The 21648-nt window shown below is 38.1% G+C and overlaps 1 protein-coding gene across 12 annotated transcripts in view; it reads left to right on the plus strand.

Moving 5' to 3' along the window:
• Positions 1-21648, plus strand: part of PARD3 (par-3 family cell polarity regulator) — a 470717-nt gene that overhangs the window by 445980 nt on the left and 3089 nt on the right. For all 12 annotated transcript variants that reach the window (XM_062568908.1, XM_062568913.1, XM_062568911.1 and 9 more), the window contains 2 exons: positions 9871-9991; positions 19546-19673. In XM_062568908.1, the coding sequence (XP_062424892.1) occupies positions 9871-9991; positions 19546-19673 (249 nt within the window). The remainder of the gene's footprint in view (positions 1-9870; positions 9992-19545; positions 19674-21648) is intronic.

The raw sequence follows: 21648 nt of genomic DNA on the forward strand, positions 1-21648 counted from the left end.
ATATTTTAACATGATGTCAAAACAGTCTGTCATCAAAATCTCTGGAGACACCATTATGGTGTCAAAATGAAACGTTATCAGCCTAAGACTGTAAGAATAACAACATGAAGTGATACCACTGTAACTCTGTAACATAATGCCAATATCACGCAAAATAAATCTGACATACTAAGTAGAGTTCATCATTAAACATTTTTCATTCTTTTCTGTTTACCAAATAAATATGGCAATTATATTACTTGAAAAAAAAATATAATGTATAACATTAGTTGAAGTACTGTGAAAGTTGAAAAACAAATTGGCCAAGCCAAGGAGATCTTAACCACAGAACTTGATATGTTGTAATGCTTGAATTAGTTCAAGCATGGCTGTATGCATGCCTATATGTCAATATGTGACAAAATCTTTCCCTTTTTTCTATAAATGAGAATTGCAAGCAGCAGTGTAGCATACCCTGTAAAGAACCATTGAAATTGTGGCAAGGTAAATTAGGGCAGGCTGTTGCATAGAATTTATACAGGCTCTCAAAACCACTTCTTAAATAAGGCAATTGTCTATTTGTAGATGTGGGAACTCAAATGCAGAGAGGCTTAGTGACTTGGCCATGAGTCACAGACGGAGAGAAAATTTTGTTTCTGATTAGTTTTTCTGCCTAGGTATTAAACTGTTAGATTATAGTGCCATGCCTAGTGGCTATCACCTCCCACCAGGCATCCTTCGTGCTCGGGTTTCTCAGGAGGATTCATTTTTCACCGAGTTTCAGCCCAAGTTAGTCATCTAAGGTGGGAGTCATCTGCTCTGATATAGGTGTCTAAAGTTACCCATCTGAGCTTGAGCTAATCATTCTGGGCTTCTTTCTTTCTCAAAGGAGAAAAATAACGAGCTCTCGAGGGTGAGTGATTGCATCCGAGGGCAGGGGATGTGGATTGCCTTCTGAAGTGACTTCTCTGTACTGTCCTCAGAAGGAGTCTAGATGGCTGGTTTTAACTACGTGCCTACCTTTTAGAGGACTAAAACAAATCCCACTTTACTTTGTCCTGGTAAATAACTTTGCTTTCCTATTTTTTTTTTTTTTTTGAGGTTAATTGTCTGGGTAAACTGGTAAAATGGTGGTTACATGTAAATACTGTACCTGTTCTGCAGTGCGAGAAATGTACACACTTGGGTATCCACAGTCTGTCCCTGGGTTCAGAGTAAGCAGCCCAAGAACATTAAAGATTAGAATTCCGTATTTCTAATCTAGTTTTTCAAACTGGATTTTTCAAAACATACCAAGACCATCAGCAATTTCTGAGCATGCACAATATATACAGATAATTTCTGAGGAAGAGATATTTTCAGTATTTCCAAGAGGAATAGTAAGTGAAATAATTTTAAAATACCTTAGGTAGTAAAAGTTGAGTCCTAGCTGCCTGAATAAATAATCAGCTGATACTTTGGATAAAAGGTAAGTGGTGTTCTTGTCTGTCCTTGCCTAGAACTGATTATTTTTTGAAGATAACTGCCTGACTCCCATTTCATGGTAATCTTTAGTTTTAAAGCTAATCAAGATGGTGTGGTGGTAATTTGTAATTAAAACATCTCTTTACTAAAATCTTCATCTTTATAGTAAAATGCTAAGATAATTTATCCAGAAATCAGTTGTTTTGCAAAGTATTTTGTAAAGATGTTTTTAATCTCCATATGCAAATAATATTTAATTAAAAATCTTAATTAGTTTTTGTGCTAATCGGTATAAATCTTAGAGATCAACTTTATAAGAAGACAACAGCCATGTGGATTTAGGCATCAATTCAAGTAATCAATCTTAGCTTTGATTTTCATTTTTTCTTGGTTGAGTCACATGGGAAACTGCATGCCCAGGCACGAAAGGCTAAACAATAAGCTCAGATTTAGAGATTGCAAGTTATTTAGTGCCAAAAACAAAACTATGATTCCACATTTCTGTGTGTTTGGTATAAAATTTCTGATCTAACACTGAGGTTCCGAGAAGGGGGAGGGTCCCTAAGTTTCTGAAACCTTCTGAAACTGAGACCCAGCCCTGGAATTCTTAACCCAGGCATTTTTGTGTGTTTGTTTTCAGTGGACAACTTCTCATTTTGCACTTGGCAATTAGTCTATAATTAGACTAAGAAATAATGTAAAATCAATCAAAATATTATTTGAAGATTTATAATGCAATAGCCCTTCTATCAAAGAACTGCAATAATTATACCATAATTATATTAGAGGCTGTAAGAACCATGTGAACTTTGTGTAATGTTATATTACCTTTTTAAGCGTTCAGGCATTTTAAAGAAATACCTTTGTCAATACATCACTGTTTCTGTAGTGATATACTGCTTGCTTGATACTGTAGTTTTATTTGTACATAAAGATTTCATTTTTTGTTCTCAAGAATCAAAAACATTTTGTTTTGTTCTGCTAGTTACAACAGTCAGGTAGTATTTGATGGTTTTTTCTGTAGCTAAAGAGAAATAAAAAAAATACAAAATATTATTTGGATCTTCAGTACAACTTATGTCAAAGCATTAAGCAAGACTTAAATACCTTGTAATGAAAAGGAGCCTTTTGACATTGAAACAGAGCTAAATTTCATCATTTAGAAATTCTGCGTGCATTATTTAAACCAAAGGATTGTGCATTGCTCACTCAGTATTGATGCTTTCTTTAAAGCAAGTGGTCCAACCAGGATCTCTCTCTCTTTTTTTTTTTTCTGTTTTGTTTTGTGTAGCTGTAGACTCCTATCGCAAGAAGACATAGAACTTATTCTCTCTTCAGATGGTTGGCTAGTGTTGGGGTCTGAAGCAGATTTCATGCTGTAAACTGGCATCACTGGCATTACAGTAGTTTTGTGGCAACGCTTGCACCACACACATGCTGTTGACTCAGGACAGATGTTCCTTTTTGCAGATAGCCACAGCAACTTAAGATATTGCTGCTCCCACACGGCTGCTTGCTGCCCCTCTGCTGACAGTTTCTGCCTCATGTCTGACCCAGCAGTGGAGCCTGGAGGGAGCAATCCCTAAACAGCTTCCAGTAAATCAGCTAGAAGGGAGGATGAAGCGGGCTTGTGCTGGCGGATGTTGCCTGAAGCATGTGAGGGATTGCTCTGAGGATGACTTCTGCTGGCACACACATGGCAAGTTGGTGCCAGGAGAGGATGTCTCCTCTGTGGTCTTTACACGTAGTCATGTTGCTGTGCTGGGTGTCCTGCCTAGTGTCAACACAGTCTAACCTGTGGTGGCTAATAGTGGATGCTTGTCACATCCAGCAACACTGGGACCACCGTTGTCTGTCCAGGTTAGGACAGCAAGGTGTTTAGAAGATCAGAGACTACTTCTTCACTTGCCTCTGATGGATTTTTATATTTTGGTTAGAACAAAAAAAAGCAAAATTCTCCTTTGCTTGATCACGAGTGTTTTAGTTCCAGGATTTATTAATTTGTAGTCTTTATATGTGTGTTTCTGCCATTCTCTTAACATTTTGCAAAGAAATTCCCTGTTTTCTTTTCATCTCACTTTCTCTCTCTCTCTTTTTCCCCTTCAGCTGGGGAAAGGCGATACCCTGCTACAATGGCTGTAGCAAGGAATGTAACAGTTGTGTGTGGCTGAAAATTGGCTTGGCTTATTTCTACAAAACCTAACAGCTCCAAAGCAAGGATTAGACGGCCTGATAACCCAGTAGCTGAGTATCTGTTTTCAGTTGTTTATAGCAGACTCCTAAAATCTCTACTTTTCTTTCTAGTGGAAGAATTCCCCTGAAAAGTAAGGCTGGGTTTCTATCTCCTGTGTGCAGGCTCTGACAGGCTAATAAGGAAGAATGATGGTAGCAATAAAAAGGGTCTTGGGTGCATTCTTCAGATTTCACTGATTGTAAAATGATGGTCCCGCTTCAGAATGACCACAGAGGGACTTGAAGTGAAATTTAGTCTGGAGAGTTGGAAGAGACTGCTGTAGTGGAGTGACCTCCCTATCAGCTCCAGTTCTCCGGGTTGTTTATGACCATCACAGCAAAAGCAAGCGCCAGATTAACAGTGTTTGGGACCACCTTTTAAGCCCAGAGAATAGAGCTGTATGTTTTAAACTATTAAGGATTTGCTCTGTTGAAATCAGTGTGAAATGATCAAGAAATTATGGTGTCAAAATTTAGAAATGAATTTCACCCACTGAAGGAAGCGAGTGCCCTTGGGGACTTGCCTAACTTCTTTGTGATATGTTTGCTATTGGAGATGATGACTACAGCTATGAAGGTAAACTGGAAATGACAAAAACTTCCTGAAGAGCCTATTTCATGCACAGGCATATTGACGTATATCCTGGGTTTTAAAATCCTTGTTTTGATGGAATTAATATGCTATAGTGTGTATGTATGTGTACAGGTAACATGGTAGGAGATCTTGCCTGTCATATTAATCTAATCCCTGAATTTAGCTGCACTTAAAAATTGCAGACTTTAAAGGATTTATGATGCTCTGTATTCATTTGCAAATAGGAAATGGCAAGAAAGAAGGGTTTTTATAACCTTGTGAACAGTAGAAATAAGCCAAGATTGAAAGAGATCTAAAAAAGAAAAAAAAAAAAAAAGATATAATGTATACCCTTCAGCGTGCAAGGAGCTGTCCTTGTTAGAAACCAACTTTGCATGCATAATTAATTTGAACAGCACATTCGAAGAGAAATTGAATTCAGGTGTTTGGTGAACATATGGGGGATTTACTGTGAATTTATGACCTGTGGTTTGAGTGTAAAACCCCAAGATACTAGCTGATAAAACTTAATGAAGCTTGTGCAGAGAAGCTATTTTTATTTGCAGTTTTGTAATTGATACGTTTTCCTCTTTTTTTTTTAACACCTCTCCCCCACCTTTTAATGCCTTACTCCCAATAAATTTTTTGGCATGTAAGGAGGGAAAAAGAAGCATAGGATAAACTTTCCTGTGCCTCCCTCCATCTTGTAGCTGCGGTTGTAGGCTTTTTAACAAACTTGATCTCATGGTCAACTGATTTTTTTTTCTCAAAAAATAGTAATTCTGTAATCATGCAACAGCTCTTCTATATGATGCTACTCTTGATTGGTCCTGTTTGTGTATGATGCCTGTATGTTTTAATATCAGTGTGTTCATGAAAAATTTGTCTCCTGGTGTCTCAGAACAGGATAATACATAGGGCAAACTGGGAGGAAAGGACCAGTCCCATCGTTATACCAATTAAATTTGAGGGGTAGTATTCAGATGTCGAAAAGTAAATTGTGGACCAAAATTACTGGAAGAAGCCTGCCTGCTACCCCATGCCGGTGGTGGGAAGGAGAGGGCACGAAGGCGACCGTCGCCGCCACGGCCGCCCTGTCCCTGCCCGGAGGGGTCTGCACTCGGTCGGCTGCATCACCGACGAGAAACAGATCCGGTTCAAATTAGCAGAACCGCAGACCGCGCATTCCAGCACGGGGCTAACTTTAAGCCTCGTAAAGTGCATACTTTCATTTAATTTTACATCCATGGTTTTCTGCAGCATCCTGGCAGTTTCTGTTTATCCGCCCTCAGGGGCCACCTGAAACGGGCAAACCTGTCTGCATGCTGGGGAGCGGGAGCCGGCGTTTCGCGGTGTGCAGGAGCAGCTTTTATGTTAGACTATCACTGCATTGCCATCACCCATGCTGGTTTGTCTTGCCCAAACAGTGCAGGAGGGTCTGACTTTGTGCCCAGCTAGCTGTGCACGCCGCCGGCTACTGCGTTGCCACCGGAGTGAGAGCAACGAGAGTCCATGGGATACTGTTTCCAAATTTGTGGGAATACACTCTTTTCCTTTCTACCTGCAGATACAGTGAGCTTTGGCTCTTCATTTTTAAAATGATGCAAGTAATCTCTCCAAACAGAAGGGAATTTATTTTATTAAAAAAGGGTGATATTTATGCGCTAGCTTGAAGTAAATAAGAACCCATCTGTGTTTTATAACTGCTATCCAGAGATCTAAGAAGCCAGTCAGACCAGAGTCCCTGGCTGCTCAAATTGGTGACAAAAGATTGCAAGGTGTAAAGAATGCTGTTTGTACACTAACCTTTTGGTTAGTCTAGTCATGTTGCAACTGCCTGGTGATCTTGTTAAGACCCTTTTCCATGCTTTTTCAGGCCAATAATTTTTTTTTCCAATGCTTTAGTCATCCCTGTTCAATAGCATGTTTGTATCCACTTTATCACATGGAAAATCTGTCTGTTTTGAAAGGATTACAACTCCGTATATCAGTGCATGACATCACAGCGAGACATTGCTTAGTGATCTGAGACCCTGATGGTCATTGCTGTGGCTGCTTGTTTCTGAAAATATGTGACAGCTCCGGCCTATCTAAGCCTTACTTACCGTTGCATTTTCAGCCTGGGCTGGTGGTTGTGTTTTTAAGCAGGGCTCACAAAATAGCTGGTTGTTAAATGTGCCAGCTGGGCAGACGATGCAGTGCCAAACAGAGAAGGAAGCCCAGGCGTGCTGCAACCCATGGCACTTGCACCCTAAGAGCCTTTTCTTGATTTTCATTTCTTTTAAGAGCACTCAGCAATTAGGGTACTTTGAGAGAAGAACATCACTAACATCTGGTGCTAGGAGGTGCTGATTGTCTTCTCGAAGTTTGCAACTGTCCTTTGTTTGGCAGAGGCAAAGGGAAGGGCTCATAACAGAAGTATCATCTAGGAAAGCTGCCATTACTGTAGAAAGTTGCCATTGCAGTTTTGCTGAAGTGCTTAAAATTAGCATGGCTCAAATCTTTGACAAACTTTGGAGGGATTTCAAGTTAACGTCCTTCCTTCCCATTAACACTCCTAAATTATTTGAGGTGAATTTGCTTTCAGATTTTCAGGTTATTTGAATGAAAAAAAAATGCTGCAATCAAAAAAATGGTGCAATCAATTAAACTTTCTAGGATTTGCACCATACTTTTGCAAAAGTCCCATCAGTAAATGGAACTTAAGCACGAGGTTGAGAGGGAAACACAAATGAAAGGAAGCCAACTTGAGCTATAGTCTAAACCACAAATAATCTTTCTCCTCAAAGGTATCTCAGCCCCTAGCTTCCTTCATTTTCCCTTTTCCTCTCCTAAACGAAATTCTTTTAACCTCTTTTAATTACAAAACAGCTCACTTGACCTCATTTTCTGTATCTCAGAGACTGAAACAAAGAAATTTGAATAGAAATTGTTTTTAGATACAGAAGTGGTTTTGTCCTTTAATTTAGCTCTTTCTTTTCTGTGGAATAATCCTTTTTTATAATTCACTTCTTTTGCAATTTCCTAAATTTAGGTCATGCCCCTTGCTTTTGAGATTGAAGTAGAACCCTTCTCTGCCATTATCAAATCTTTTAATAACTTTGAATATCTTAATCAGCTTTACTATTTTTCATGGGGGTTGTCATAAGCATAAATTCTTCTTCTTAGGTCTGAGGATAGGTTAATCATAAATCCTAGGATCCTCCTTGTCCTTTGTTGTTCCATCTTTTCACTGTAACGATTATCGAGCTTGTGCACTCACTGCTCTGGAGGAGATGTATGGTTTAGTTTATAGCATGGACATTGGGTATTTCCTTGCTATTCCACTGTTGAGGTAATTTCTTTTATTAATTGTCCTTGTAAGATTTGGAGAAGTCATCAGGTCTGTAAAAACCCTTCCAACTAGCCCATTTTGGAGCTGGTAGAATATGTCTCTTCCTTGTAGTGTATAAGCTTTAATTCAGTTAATTCTGCATCATTCCTCTCATTTTTCTTTACCATTAAATAACTACTGCAGTGTCACTTTTGCATTGTCATCTTTTAGTGTTAGAAATAAACTGGACTGAGGAAGACTGATGACTAATTTACCCATCATCTTGAGTACATCAAGGTGTCTATCTACAGCACTTTGCTAGTAATTTTGCATCAAAGCTTAATGGCATTTCTCTTTCAAACAGGTATTCTTACATCTAAGATACTAATACTTTAAGTATTTCAGTAAGTCTAAATGCAGTTTATCTTACAGAAAATACTGTGTTTGGGATGTATTGGGCTACTCATTTGTTAGCAATACTAGTTTTAAAAATCAACAAACCACTTCAAAGTATTTTGTCTGTCATGTACTGGATTATGATTACATTAAACAAAAGTGTGATGTATTGCAATGCATGAGAAAAAGGAAGTGCTTATATAGTAAAGCTGGACAAAATGTGAACGTAGAGAACAAGTTTGTATAACATGAAATTGCCAAGGGAGATGAGTTGTTTGACAAAATTAAGCTCAATTAAAGAAGCAGAATTAGCTGCACATCCACCGTGAAAGGAGAAATTTTGGATATACCAAAATCTTTCATTTTCACCTGTTCTAAATAAAACTTTCTTTTTACTTTTCTTTTCAAAACAGCAATTTGTGCATAGCAATTCACCTGCATTACAAATAAAGCCTTTCTTAAAGCTCCCATTTGCAAAAAAGTGAAACAGAACACTTCCCCAAATCCTTTCTTTTTTTTTGCATTTTGTTTCATAGAAAAAAAAAAACCCTCTAAAAACATCTATCTTCACTAGAAGACTGATGTGAAATTTTTGGTTTGGCCAGCCAGGCAATGATAAGCTCCATTACATGGCACCAAAAAGAGTGGGAGGTAACATGTCTCAAAAATCTCTGGCTTTTAATCCACTGCACCTACTGGGCTTGAAAGACATGGAAAGCAGGCACAAATGGACTCCAGAATCGCGTCCTTTCATATGAGAGAAGACTTGGGTTATGAATTCATTGTGTTTTGCTGAGTCCAGGAATATGAATCCATGCACTTGTTTTCCATTGTCCCTCTTTAGATTGCTCTTTCAAAACAAAGTAATAGCTGGCGATTCCTCGCCAACTCTTTTGAAATAAACAATAAATACAGGGCTTAAGAAGGCCATAATAAGAGATTAAAATGTTTCTGGTTAGTCTTGATATAATAGGGTTTTTTTTAAGGCTTCCTGTGATTCCTACATTAACGTGTTTGAAATATGGTGGGGGTTGTGGGGGTCAGGTAGGAGCAGCACAGCTGGAAAAATGGCAATGAGATTAATAAATATCCACTTTCCCTCTGCCCCATGAAATAAGCCATTCTTGTGCATATTTCATTCACATAAACCTGTGCTATGGAGAGAGGATTACCTGTGATAGGTGGTGTGGAAAAATTTATGGCTTGGAATAGCAGAGGATTCTGCCTGTGATTTTACATTACAATAACTTCCCCAGCACACGGGCGTTCAGGGAATGGGAGCCAGCTGCAAGGCCACCGCCCCAGCGTGTTCCTGAGCGTGCTGTGGTCGAGCGGACTGCTTTTTACTGGCCCCTGAGCCTTTTAATGCTTTCAGACCGATCGGCCTAAAAGACTTGTTAAAAACAGAACTAAGGGATGACAGACGCTTATTGACTGGGAAAAAATAATCAAATTTTATACAGGCAGAGTCTGCAGACATCATAATGAATTTGATGCAAACCAAGATCTTACAGTACTACAGTTTATTGATTGTAAAGTGTATCTTTCATGTTTATTCAGTAGCAGAGATCGTTATGATTTTTCTTTTAATTTCCCTTTACGTTAAGTCTGACACTAATGCAGGTATTCCTCTTCACATCTAGAAGTAATATGGGCTGAAAAGATTCCAGTTACTTTTGGTGATTTTTAGAAATAGCCTCATTAGTCTTATCCTTACACTGTCTGAAGTTTCTTTAAAATAAGTCCAAACAGCATTAATCATAGTAGCAAACTGAAGAACTTGGTATGTAATGCTTAGCAATTATTTTTGAAGTGCGTGCTCTTCCGTAGCAGCGGCGGCACCTCGCTGAGAAACGACAGTCGCAGGTAACAGTTCCAAAGTGCATTGATATTTCCACCCTCCCTCTTTTAGCAACAGATTGACTCCTAATAATCACGACCGGATACAGCGCCTGAGACAAGAATTTCAGCAGGCAAAACAAGATGAGGACGTGGAAGACAGGAGGCGGACTTACAGTTTCGAGCAGCCCTGGGTAGGTGTACAGCGTCTGTCGAATTTGCAAGCTTTCGCGACCTCCGCTGTCCCCAGGCCAGCCTGGATCGCAGCCCTGTGGACGCGGGTCCCTCTGCTGCCGAGCTCCTCTCCTTTCCCTTACCCGCATTTTCCATTCGTTGTTGTTTATTTCATTTTAAGCTGCTTCGGCCGTCTCTCCTCTGTGTTACTTGCCCTGTGTTTAGGCCCTTGACTTTGTGAGTTACTCCTTCAGTTTTTGGCCTCAGAGGCAATTTCAATTACACTGAAATTTTCTAGGAAAATCAAGATGAAATGCAGGCTAATGATAAATAATTTAGAGATATGCATGTAACCTTGTAAATGGCATTTTCTGTGAGACAATATCACTATGATCAGTACTTTTTCTTAAGAGAAAATACTGTGTATTTTTGCAGTAAAAAAGAAGAGCGATGCATGACAGCATATTTCACAATAGTACCCCTTCTGCCACTTACATTAGCTGAGACAATTTTTGTCTCAAGATATATGTCCTAAGTGATCATTTAAATCCTATTCAATCTGATCCAGTGATGTTAAACAATTATGTAAATCCATGTGCTTATCTTGTTTAACATAATTGAATGAACCAGTGTTTCCTTTTAATCAATTAGGTATCCTAAATTGGGATCCTTTAAGTGTGGGACAAATATTTTACTGTATATTTGTGTAAAATTCCACAATAAGCACAGCGAACAGTTTGCTGCTGTCCCCAAAACCCAGAGGCTGGATCATGGCATCAGGACAGTTCTTCCCGGGTCCAGAGCACTCGTACTGGGGAACACTGTAACGCGTGTGTCACCTTTGTTCGCCTGTTGTGGTGGATATCGAAGATTCTTTGATTTCTGTTGAGTCTTTGTGTTCTTGTCCATCCTAAACTCACCAATTTGAAACTGTGGTATTTTTAACATGCAGCATGGAAAGGAACAAAGGTAAATGTATCCCTAAATGACCCAACACTGCTTAACCGTATCGGGATATAGGCTTCTCTTTTCCCATGTTAGAAAACCTCTAACCTCCTTTGAAATTGGCTAGATAAAATAAACATTTTTTATTACCAGATGTTTTCGATTTGATGTGGTGAAGATAATGCGATAGCTCATCTCTGTTATAGTGTAAGAGTTTTTGGGAGAGAGGGGGGTGGTGCGGGAGGTACTTTCCATTATGCATATCAACTGCTGCGTAGTCTCCAAATGAGAAATTTGAGTGCTGTTCTTGGGAAAACTGTCTATGAGAAAAACTTGCACTCTTGAAGACTTGGGAACTTAACTACTGAAGGTCATGGGCCAAATTGTTGTATATCTAAATGCCATAGCAACTTTAGACAGGCAACTTGGCTTTTATTATAGTTTCTTGTAATGAGCAAGTAGGGAATTATTTGGATGACAGGCTGATTACCTTAGGAATGGAATAATTTCCTAAATTGTGGGTCAGAACATTGACCTTTCCTTTTTCTCTTATTCAAACAAATGGGATCCCTCTGTTTACTCCCCTTCTACAGATCATGCAAATGAGCTCGGAGTGACTAATTCAGCTTAATGTATTAATATTAATTCTGAAGCTTTTTGTTGCTTTTATAGGAGCTGCTCTGTTGTTAAATACCTAGGTGACCGAATGTTATATTTTAGACACGTACTTTAAAAAAGATTGGCCAGAATATTTTTGAATTATTATTTTTTCCTTCATCTACTTCAGCCGTGCAAGATCACAATGCTTGGAAAGGATAAAGCAATGATCTCATCCTCTTCAACGGTTCACAGTCATGTCAGTGTTAAGGAACCATAACCTTCTCTCTTAAGCACTGTATATTACTTTAACATATTACTCTAAGACGATGGACTTTTTGTTAAGACACCCTCTCAAAACAGATCCAGATGTATTATTAAATACCAGTGACACAAAAAAATGCAGAAGTGGTTTATAACACATACGCAGGAAAATACTTGGATACATTCATCAACCTTCTTTCAGTCTTCTCCATCTGTAAGCTGTTGGTTATAAACCACAGCAGTGAAAAGTGCACCTGTACATGGACCACTGCTGAAAAGTGTGTTTTCACCTGGGGGAGATGGCTTGTGCAGCCCACATAAACAGCAGGCTTTACATCCAGCGATGCCTCTGAGCTGCCTGGCAGCAGCCACCTCCGACCTGGCTTGGATAGAAAGACAAAAGCAGTCTTTCATCTGTGGAGAATGTGTGCTACGAGGTGATAAGTAGTTTGCATTTCTCATTAACAGGCTGATGGGAGGGCTGGGGATAGGGAACACAGTGCTGATATGATGCAGGACTCTTGGTTACCTTAAGAAAGTGTAAATTAATATAAAGTTTTCAGTGTATGTAATGATTACTGATGGAAATCTGGCAGCTTTAAGGATATTCAGAGGAGCTCAATAGCTCAGGAACCTGCTAATATATTACCAAAATGATCCTGTGTGCGTCACTAGCTCCAATCCATCCTGCATGGCCTGTGACACAGAAGCCCAGTTTCCATGTCAAATACGTTTCGTGTCCTGCGCGGTCAGGGGCAGATCTCCGTATCATAGCACTCTGCATCACGCTGCCCTGAGCGATACCCTTGGCAAGCGGTCCGGTGACTAGCCCCATCGGTTTTGGGCTGTTCCCATCAAGTGGAGGTTATTTCTGTCGGGCTGAGCAATAGGACAGAGCCGGCTTTTTTTTTGCCCAGGTGTGTTTGCCTGCCAGTAAGCAGAATACTTGACAGCCTGAGACTGTTCATACCACATCAGGCAGCTTAACAGGCACAAAAAAGTGATAATACTGGGACGAGATGGCACTGTCTGTTAAACAGCGTAACATTTCTGCTCGAGGCTATTTGAATGACACACTATTAGAGTTTAAGGAACAAGCTGTCTCACCACCTAGACCTCTCTAAAATACAGCAGTTTTGTAACTGAGCCAAAGCTCTGTGGAAAGGGGTTTGTGTTTGTTTATTTTAAAGTAACTTTCTCCGGTTTTGCTTTTTTTTCTCTGCACAGCCTGTTTTTGGAAATATGGTTTGTCAAAAACCAATATACAAGAAGGTTTACAATGGCAATACAGTATGCCATGTTGCACAGAAATAAATTGAAAAATGACGTAAAGTATGATTAATCCATTTTTTATCTTGCTAGTGTTAATTTGTCAGAGTTTGGAGAAATGTATATCTGGGTGTATAGAACTAGATGGAATCACACTACGTCTGCTAATCTTTGAGGCCCTTGGTGTTTTTATGACAAATTTTTCTACAAATGCAAGATTCTTTTGAGGCTGATGCTTCTATTCAATACCAAAACTGTGCCTCTATTTTTTGTTCTGTTTGTGTAAGTGTTGGGTCTGCTGAGATTTATCTTAACTTGCACCAGTTCTGGAATTAGGAGATCTGGGTTGTGATTTATTCCATATCTTGTATTTTTGGCTAGTGACATCTTAATTAGCAGATCACCACCTTCAATAACAAAAACACAGCATTATAGCCCTAAATGTCATGGGAGTGAGCAATCCAATTAACGAAATAGCATATTAAATCAGTTGAAAATGCTACAACTGCTTGCTCATCCTGCTTCTAGAAACACCCCAACTATGAAAAAACACAAGAGTCAGGAGGGACAAAAGATGATGTTTCATTCCTTCATCTTTAATACAAAATTCAGTGCTAAAAATGGAAAGTGACAAATTCCATTCACAAATATATTTTTCTGCAGTCATCTCGAATCTGTTTGGATGATAGGAGAAAATTGGTATCAGGAGAGCAGCTGAGCAAACTCCACTTTACATATTTAGGAGTCAAGTAAAAATATATATTTTTTTAAGACAACAACTGACTGGGTCAAAACTAAAATTACTATGTGAATCATCTGAGTAGAGCTTTAATTACATGCAGAAGTTTATGAAAGGAAAATAATTGCATGATTTTCTTAGAGGAAAGACTCCAGAAGTCCTAATAAGGTACTTAACCACGGCTTGATAGATAAGTGCTAATTTAGGGCTTATGCTTGTTTTTCTGCTGCTTGTTGGTATACAGATCTTTTTCTTGTCTCTAAGGCGGATGTAAAAAAAAAAAAAAAAGTTCCTTTTTTATCTGTTTATGGTACTCATTTCTTACCTCTGTAATCAAGTCTTAGCCATAATATTAGCCATATTCAAAGCCATAATGAATTCTATATAATCTAAAACTCTTTTAGCAAAATGGAAGATTTTTGATCACTGTATCTGTAACATATTATTTCTACTTTGGAAAAAGAATAAGAGAGTATATTGAAACAAAATTTACAGAGTGTGTGTCAGGCTATAAATTATGTAGAAATATTCAACCCACTAATGAGAGAGAAAAATGGAATACTGATTCTTTTTAATATGAACCCATATCAAGAGTCTCTTTCAGGATTTTTTTTGTTCAAGACATTAGGTAATATCTAATTGAGCATTAGCGTGGACACAGTATACTTTAGGAGATAAATTTTCATTTCTCCTACCCAACCTCTTTTAGAGAGCAAACCAAAGTTATGCAGCATCCTCTCCACAGGTAGTTTCTCTTCATTAGTGCAGATAAAATCCATTCTGTATCCAATCTGGGAAGTTTTTCATGAAATGTAATGTATTAGACCCTGACTTTAGCATTTATATTTTAAACTCCCCCCACATGCACCAATTTCAATTTATTAATTTATATGAGACACAAAAATAAAGATGGAAAATTTAAAAAAGAAGTACACTTGTTTTATTTTGTAAATAGCACAGGCTGGTCTATAGCATGCTTTTCCTCTTCCTACATATACACCATAGAAGGATACAGAAGGGAATGGAGTTTTGTTGTTATACAGTGTTTGAATTAATATACACCTGTTGGCAATTATTTTTTAAAAGCTATTGCTATATATTCTGTTCCCGATAGCAATGTAAACAAAAAGATAGAAGTAAAAATGGTTTTCAAGGACCCAGGATTGCTGAATGGTTTTATCATTCTGAATTTTGATATATACAGTTAATGGTTTGTCTATCTTCTGTGATAAGCATATTTATACATAAAGCAAGCAATGTCATATAATCCTACCTATTTCTAATTAGTCCTAAACCACAAGAACAACAGATTTTTTTTTCTTTTTTTTGTGCCTCGTGTACCAACTTCCCAAGTGGAATTGAAGCTTCTTGGTTGAACATGGAGTTTATCTGGAAAAAAGAAATAGCAAATGTATTTTAATATTACATACTAGTCATTTAATATCCGGGAAAATAATAAAGGACTCATTCACCCCCCCTATTAAGTGTTTCTTCATCGCTGCAAGGAAGCTCCACAAGTTTGAATAAGCATTTGTCTCTGTTTCTCCCTAAGAGAGTGGGTTGTGAGTCATCTAGACTAGTTGACCTCCAGAGATATCCAAATGCAGTGGCCCAGGTTGCCCTCATGTCCCCCGCTGTGGTTGTGCGGCCGCCTGGATCCGCACAGTGCCTGGAGTTTCGTGCTGCTGGGAGAGGGATCCAGCCTGTGGGGCGCACGTCCCATCTGGCAGGAAAAGAAGCTCCCTGGGTAGACTCAACTTGGAGAGAGAGGGGGGAACTTGATCCTTTCATTCCTTTGCCATCTTCACCCATCCTAACTAGGCTTGAATTCCATGGATTAGCGATGACAGGAAGACTCGTGTGGAGGAGTCTTGGTGCGTGTTTAATGTTTTCCTCCTTCTGGGATCCACTAAAACCTGCTGTCCATTGCTTGTGGTGCGGGTCAGTGCACCGAGACCCACGCATACTGTGGGGTACATACTGTGCAAAACAAAAATAATGTTTTTTGGATAAAAGAGAGAAATCTATAGAAACACCTAACTTGGAAGCCCAGCTTTTAAAATAATGTCTCTTTGAGAAGACAACTGTCTAATTTCATGTATCTGAAAACATATTTTTGCAAGCTGAGTACTATTTAACAGTGCTGTATGCAATAACTATCATTGCCACTTAAATGTATTGTGGAAGACATGGACATACATTTACTTGTATAATGCAGCCTTGGTTGTTATTGTGGCCTTGACCACATCCTGATTTAAAAGGTCAGTGCTTGTCATACATCTCATTGCAAACAAGGCCACAGTTCTTATCAATTTGTACTGTTAAGACAGAGCTGTTGCCAGGTTTGTTGGATGGCTTCGAGGGGTTGCTATAATCGTACTTAGCCTTGTGTTACCCAGTTCATATCAGCATTAAAATTATCATGTGTTGTATTCCTTGTACGTGATTTTTTTGTTGTTGTTGAAGGATTCGAAAATAGCTTAACTTTTTTCCTGTGTGTATTTTTTTTTAATTCTCTCTATTTTGTGCTGACATAAATCTGATACATCTGTATGTAGATGTGTGCTTGTGTATGTATCTTACATAGAAATATACAGGTATAAAATTATATTTGGGGAATTGAAATAAAACAGGTTAGCTTTTGAATATTAAGATTGCTTGGAATATAAATATTTTTGGTCTAGACTCATTTAATTGAAAGCATATTGAAAAGATAAATCACAGTGTGGAGATTAGCGTTTTTTTTCTGAATGATCCGAGGATACAAAAAGAAATGTGTTAAGTCTTTATATCATCCTAGCCATATATCAAGGACATTAATTATGATATCACCAAAGATTTTAATGAAGAGAGTTTGAAGTAGCACCTCTTCATTAAAAAGATTGTTGAACGTACCGCCTGTGTGTATATGTGCTATGTTATGGATTATGTGATTACAAACAGGGAGAGTATTTTTACTGCCATGTTTTGAATGCCTGAAATCAGACAGCAGATTCCATTATTTGAACAGCATATTGTAGATGTGAACAAAGTATAGATAGGAGTCTAAATAGATATCCTTCTTTTCAGATTAGTTAAGGATTGCAAATCCACTTAATTTAACAGGTACTTAGAACTTCAGAAGATGCGATGATTGATTTTGATGTTTGCTGTAGGCCCCTCAGATAATAAATGTTTTCTGTTAGACGAAAATCTTTGTGAACTGCTAAGAATCCACATTCCTGACTCCTAAGAATTAATAATTCTAGGCATGGGCTACACAGGTCAGGCTGCTGTGATGGCCCCCTCCAGTATTTAACCATTGGTTTCTGTACGCATTAAACAAAATTTTCACTTAAGTGAAGTTTTGATTTCAGTCCATTCGTGCTTTCAGAGCTTGTGCCACCTTAGTAAAGGCTTTAATGCTTACTTCAGCAGTCTGTGCATGTATGTATATTCATGCTTCTCAATTCTACATTTTAGTGTCTTGCATAAACCTAAATTTAGCAGCAGCTTCTAGATGTTGTATCAGATATTCTAGCTCCAACTGTTTGATAATTTAACCATTACATGTACTGTAAAATCCTTTAATCTATTTACAGTGAACTAAAACAAATGAAAAGTGAGTTTTCAAATAAGAAAGAATAAGAGAGAAGCAACTTTGATTTCATGTCTATATTTGACATAACTACAGCTTTCCGACTATATGCAGACTTTCCAACATTGTTAAAGTAGAACCCATGAAATGAAGAGATTGGCTTTAAAATGTTAACTTAGGTATTTTTACTCCTTATGGAGAAGTTGAGATGGGAACTTCTGAGTTTCTCTGTGGTTCTCTGTAAGCTGTTTATAGCTGCGCTGGAGAGAATTCACAAATAAATCTTGTGATTTTCAGGTAATCACTGACTTCCATAAGCTGAGCCCTTCAATAAAATACCAAATGCCAGAAGACTCTCAATAAAGTCAGGAAAGTTAGAAATGTTGACATATGCAATAACTGAAATTGCTGGTCTCTATGCGTAGCCCTTATTCAATATAGTGGGAAATCTCCACGGACATCCTTGGTTTGGATATACATGTGTACATGTGTACATGTGTCTGGAGGAATTTCCCACCAGGCTGACGTGAGTCTGTTTTGTGAATTTGTTGCTTCACCGTACCATGCTTCATTCAAACATTTTTCGTTAGAAGTACTGTTTTGTTGTGGCATCAATGCTGTTGCATCAGGGATTCTCCTAAATTTGCTCCCTGAGTTACTCATAGCTTTTGCTTTCACACTCTCATCCTTTTGCATGCTAATCTTCAAATAACAGGAAAGGCAGTCATTCACCAAATTTTATCTGTTAACTTCTGAGCTGTAACTGGTGTTCTTTCTGAAGTACATTGTTACTGGAAATGAAGTTTCTAAAAGTTGTACATCTGTTTTGAGTATGCTGTGTTCCTGGCTACTTGCAAGCACCTGACTGCGGAGTGACGTGACAAAGGCGAAGTTTATGTCACGAATGACAACTTTCTGGTTTTTAGTACTTGCCTTCAAGCGCGAGGAGAAGCTTTTGAAAAGCCTTTTATCTTTCAGACCTTTGTCAGCCATTACGAGCGCTGTCTGCTACAGAAATTCTAATGGTGAAAAACAAAAGCGGTGTTTCCCACGAGGGAAAGGCACGGATTAGAAGGCAAAAAGGGCCTAGCAAAAGCACCTCTGATACAAGCTGTTTCACTCCCAGCCCCAGCGACGTCTTTAGGCTAACCTCACAGTGACTGGAAATAAGTTTTTTAAATAGAACTGCTTTTTTTTTTTTTTTTTTTTTTTTTTTCTCTTAGGTGAGACCTTATTACTAAAAAATCCAGAAACTCCCACAGCATTCTTTCCTTTACTGTCCTTATATTTAGTAGCTTGAAATCATGAAATCAGAATAATCATGTAAAATGAAAAGTGAATTCTTTATAAAGGTATATGTTTTCCTAATCTAAAGTCAAATCCAGCCCTTCTGCCAGATCTTTATGGGTAATGCTCCATATTCCCAGAGAGCTCATCCATTTTCATGGGTTCTTAATGTGGTGCCCGAAGTTTCAAATCATCACCTGGTTCAAATGTTACCTAAAATCCTTGTATGAGGTACAAGATTCCTCATTATCTTCAAGAGACTTGCTCAGTTTGGTTATTTGATCCTATCAAACCAGAAAATATTGCTATATCTCTCACAAAAGCACGTGGTTTGTGTTTGAACCAACAGAAAAATAGGATGGGTCCTCTAAGAGAGAATATCACTTGAGTGTACTGATGAGATTTTAAAAAGCTGTGATTCTCCCCGAACCCCAGACAGGAAAAGTTTATGTATTAAAAAAAAGAAAAAGATTTTGATTGTGTTTACAGTTAATTCATGCTGAGGGATAGATGGTATTACTCTATAAATGGTCACCCTGGGTCAGATTCTCAGAGAGGGTGAAAATCCTGGCTTTAGCTTAGCTATGTTAATTTATATTGGCTGAAGATCTGTTCCACTGACTTCATTTAAATTTCAATTTCAGCGTTACTATAAAAACACAACTCATTCTAGACCAATATTTTTCTGATACATTTCAGAAATAGTAGGTCAGAAACAGAACTAGTAACAGAGAATACAGTGTTCTAAATCAAAATGTAATATGATTATAATGAAAGAGCTACTAGAACTGTATGTCGATAAAAATAAGCCTGTATGTATACAACAGCAATTTAAATGTTAACTTTTTTGTGAGTATTTTTATATTTTAAGACATATATATTTTTTCCTATTCTAGCCAAGCTCCAAGACATACTCGCAGAGTGGCAGACACTCAGTATCAGTAGAGGTTCAAATGCAGCGGCAGCGGCAAGAAGAAAGAGAGAGTTTCCAGCAAGCTCAGCGGCAGTACAGCTCATTACCCAGGTACGGGAACTGTCTGAAGCTGCACAGAATCTGGGAGCCTGGAGCTAATTTCATTTGTAGAAGGATAACGTTGTGCTTAGTGCAGACACTTTTGTTTAGCATTGATATAAGATGGAATGTATTCGGTGTGGAAAAGGCATTAAATTCCTTAAGTGAGAGCATGTGGGAGCTGTTTATTTGGGGAGAATTACTCCAGAGCTGATTTCAGTGGGATCTGATGACACTCGGCACACAACAGAGTTGGGACATCAAAACAAAGTTCCTCTTTGTGGGACACCATCCAGTTTCAGTTTCTGCAATTGCAAAAAGCCACTGGGCGTGACATGGGTTGTCCCCCCTTGACATGTCAGATGATTGTTTTTTTTCTCTTGCCTACTTCTGTACTATGTAGAAATTCTATCCTTGTGATGCTGATGCTGATACAGAGACATAAGTTACAAGAAAACAAACAAACAAGCAAGCAAGGCGTCAAACAAAAGGACAGTGCGGAACTGAGAAACTATTCAAAGCTCAGGGGCCCGCAGGTTTCCAGGATATGTATTTCTTCTGAATTATTGGGCAAATAACAGTGGAATGCTGAAAATTAATACACTTTTTCCTAAGGAAACCTGTATTTTAAAAGTTATTAGGTTTTAAAATGAGCTGTTTGGACCAAATGTCTTTTACTCTATGAATACCATATTGGTTTTCCTGAAAAGTTCTATTTATTTGCTAGCCTCAGAAATGCATTGGTTCTGTGGAAAAGGATGGATGCTAGTGTTTTTTTTAAAGTTGGGAAGCAGAGAGTGGGGAGGGGGTGTACTTTTAGTTTCAAAACTATGATTCCTAAGATTAGTTGTTTCCCCTGTTCTCCTCAATCACTGGTAGCATCTAAAAGCTGGAAGTCAGTTGTAGTGCAAAGTTTCAGTGGCAGAAATCCATAATCCCAAGGAAAAAATAACAAGAAACCTGGAGAATAAGTCTATGGGCCACAGAAAAGCTAATTTTTTGAAAAGAACGACTGAGAACTTCACTTAATGTGTTCTTTAACACGAGAAATAACTAGCAAGCAAATAAGAATTCATCTTACTGAGTAATTAATGACAGTTTAATAATTGCTTTTGAGTACTAGTATCTATTCTGTGTGGAGAGTAGATAGAAATTTTGGGGAGCTTGTGCTCGAGAGCTGTGAGTACCACGATTCACCAACAATAAACTGAGACATCAAGGTGTCCAGCTTTCCAGACTGTTCATAACATCATGACTAATCTATAGAGAAATCTCATTCTTGCACAGAAACTTGGGTCCCAAGTTTAATGGTGCAACTGTGGCCCTGTAATGATTAAAGTTTGTGTGCTGGCTTCATTGTTAAACTTTGTTGCTTTTCATCCTGTTTAGTCTCTAGGAGCCTCATTCTTTTTCCTTGTAAATTTAAATCATTAGAACAGAAGGAAAATAAACTCTTTAATCAACTTTAAGGACTTTTCCCAGAAAGACAGTGAAAGTGGGCCAACTAATTTTGAACAAGTACCAGAAAAGAGTCAGTAAATTAAATTAGTCCAACTAGTCATCATTCTGTCCCATGTGAAACTCCGAAAGTAATGTTCAACTCCAAGTTAATTTTGTAGTATTTAAAATTTATCTTGCTCTAGATCCGAAACCTGACAGTTTCGTAGCCTACAGAGGTTTATTCAGTTTTCTCATGTTCCAGGCAGTGATAAGACATGGCTCAAAAACATTGTTTCTTTGGCAAAGTAGGGTAGGCGAATACCAACCAGAGCTATAAAAACTGCATAGGAATTTATGTTATAATTTGTGCTGTAATAATTTATCTTCATCCTGAATAACAGTTTTCATCTAGATTATCAGAGATATCTCAAAATATATTATGAAAAAAGGTAGATATGATCATTTTCAAGTTATTTGTGTGAAAGGATTAAGTGACTTGTTACTTTTACTAACAGTATAAAAATTCTCCGGACCTTCTGTCTCTTCA

The sequence above is a fragment of the Rhea pennata genome, chromosome 2 (genome assembly GCF_028389875.1).
Source record: "Rhea pennata isolate bPtePen1 chromosome 2, bPtePen1.pri, whole genome shotgun sequence".
In the NCBI taxonomy this organism is placed as follows: domain Eukaryota; kingdom Metazoa; phylum Chordata; class Aves; order Rheiformes; family Rheidae; genus Rhea; species Rhea pennata.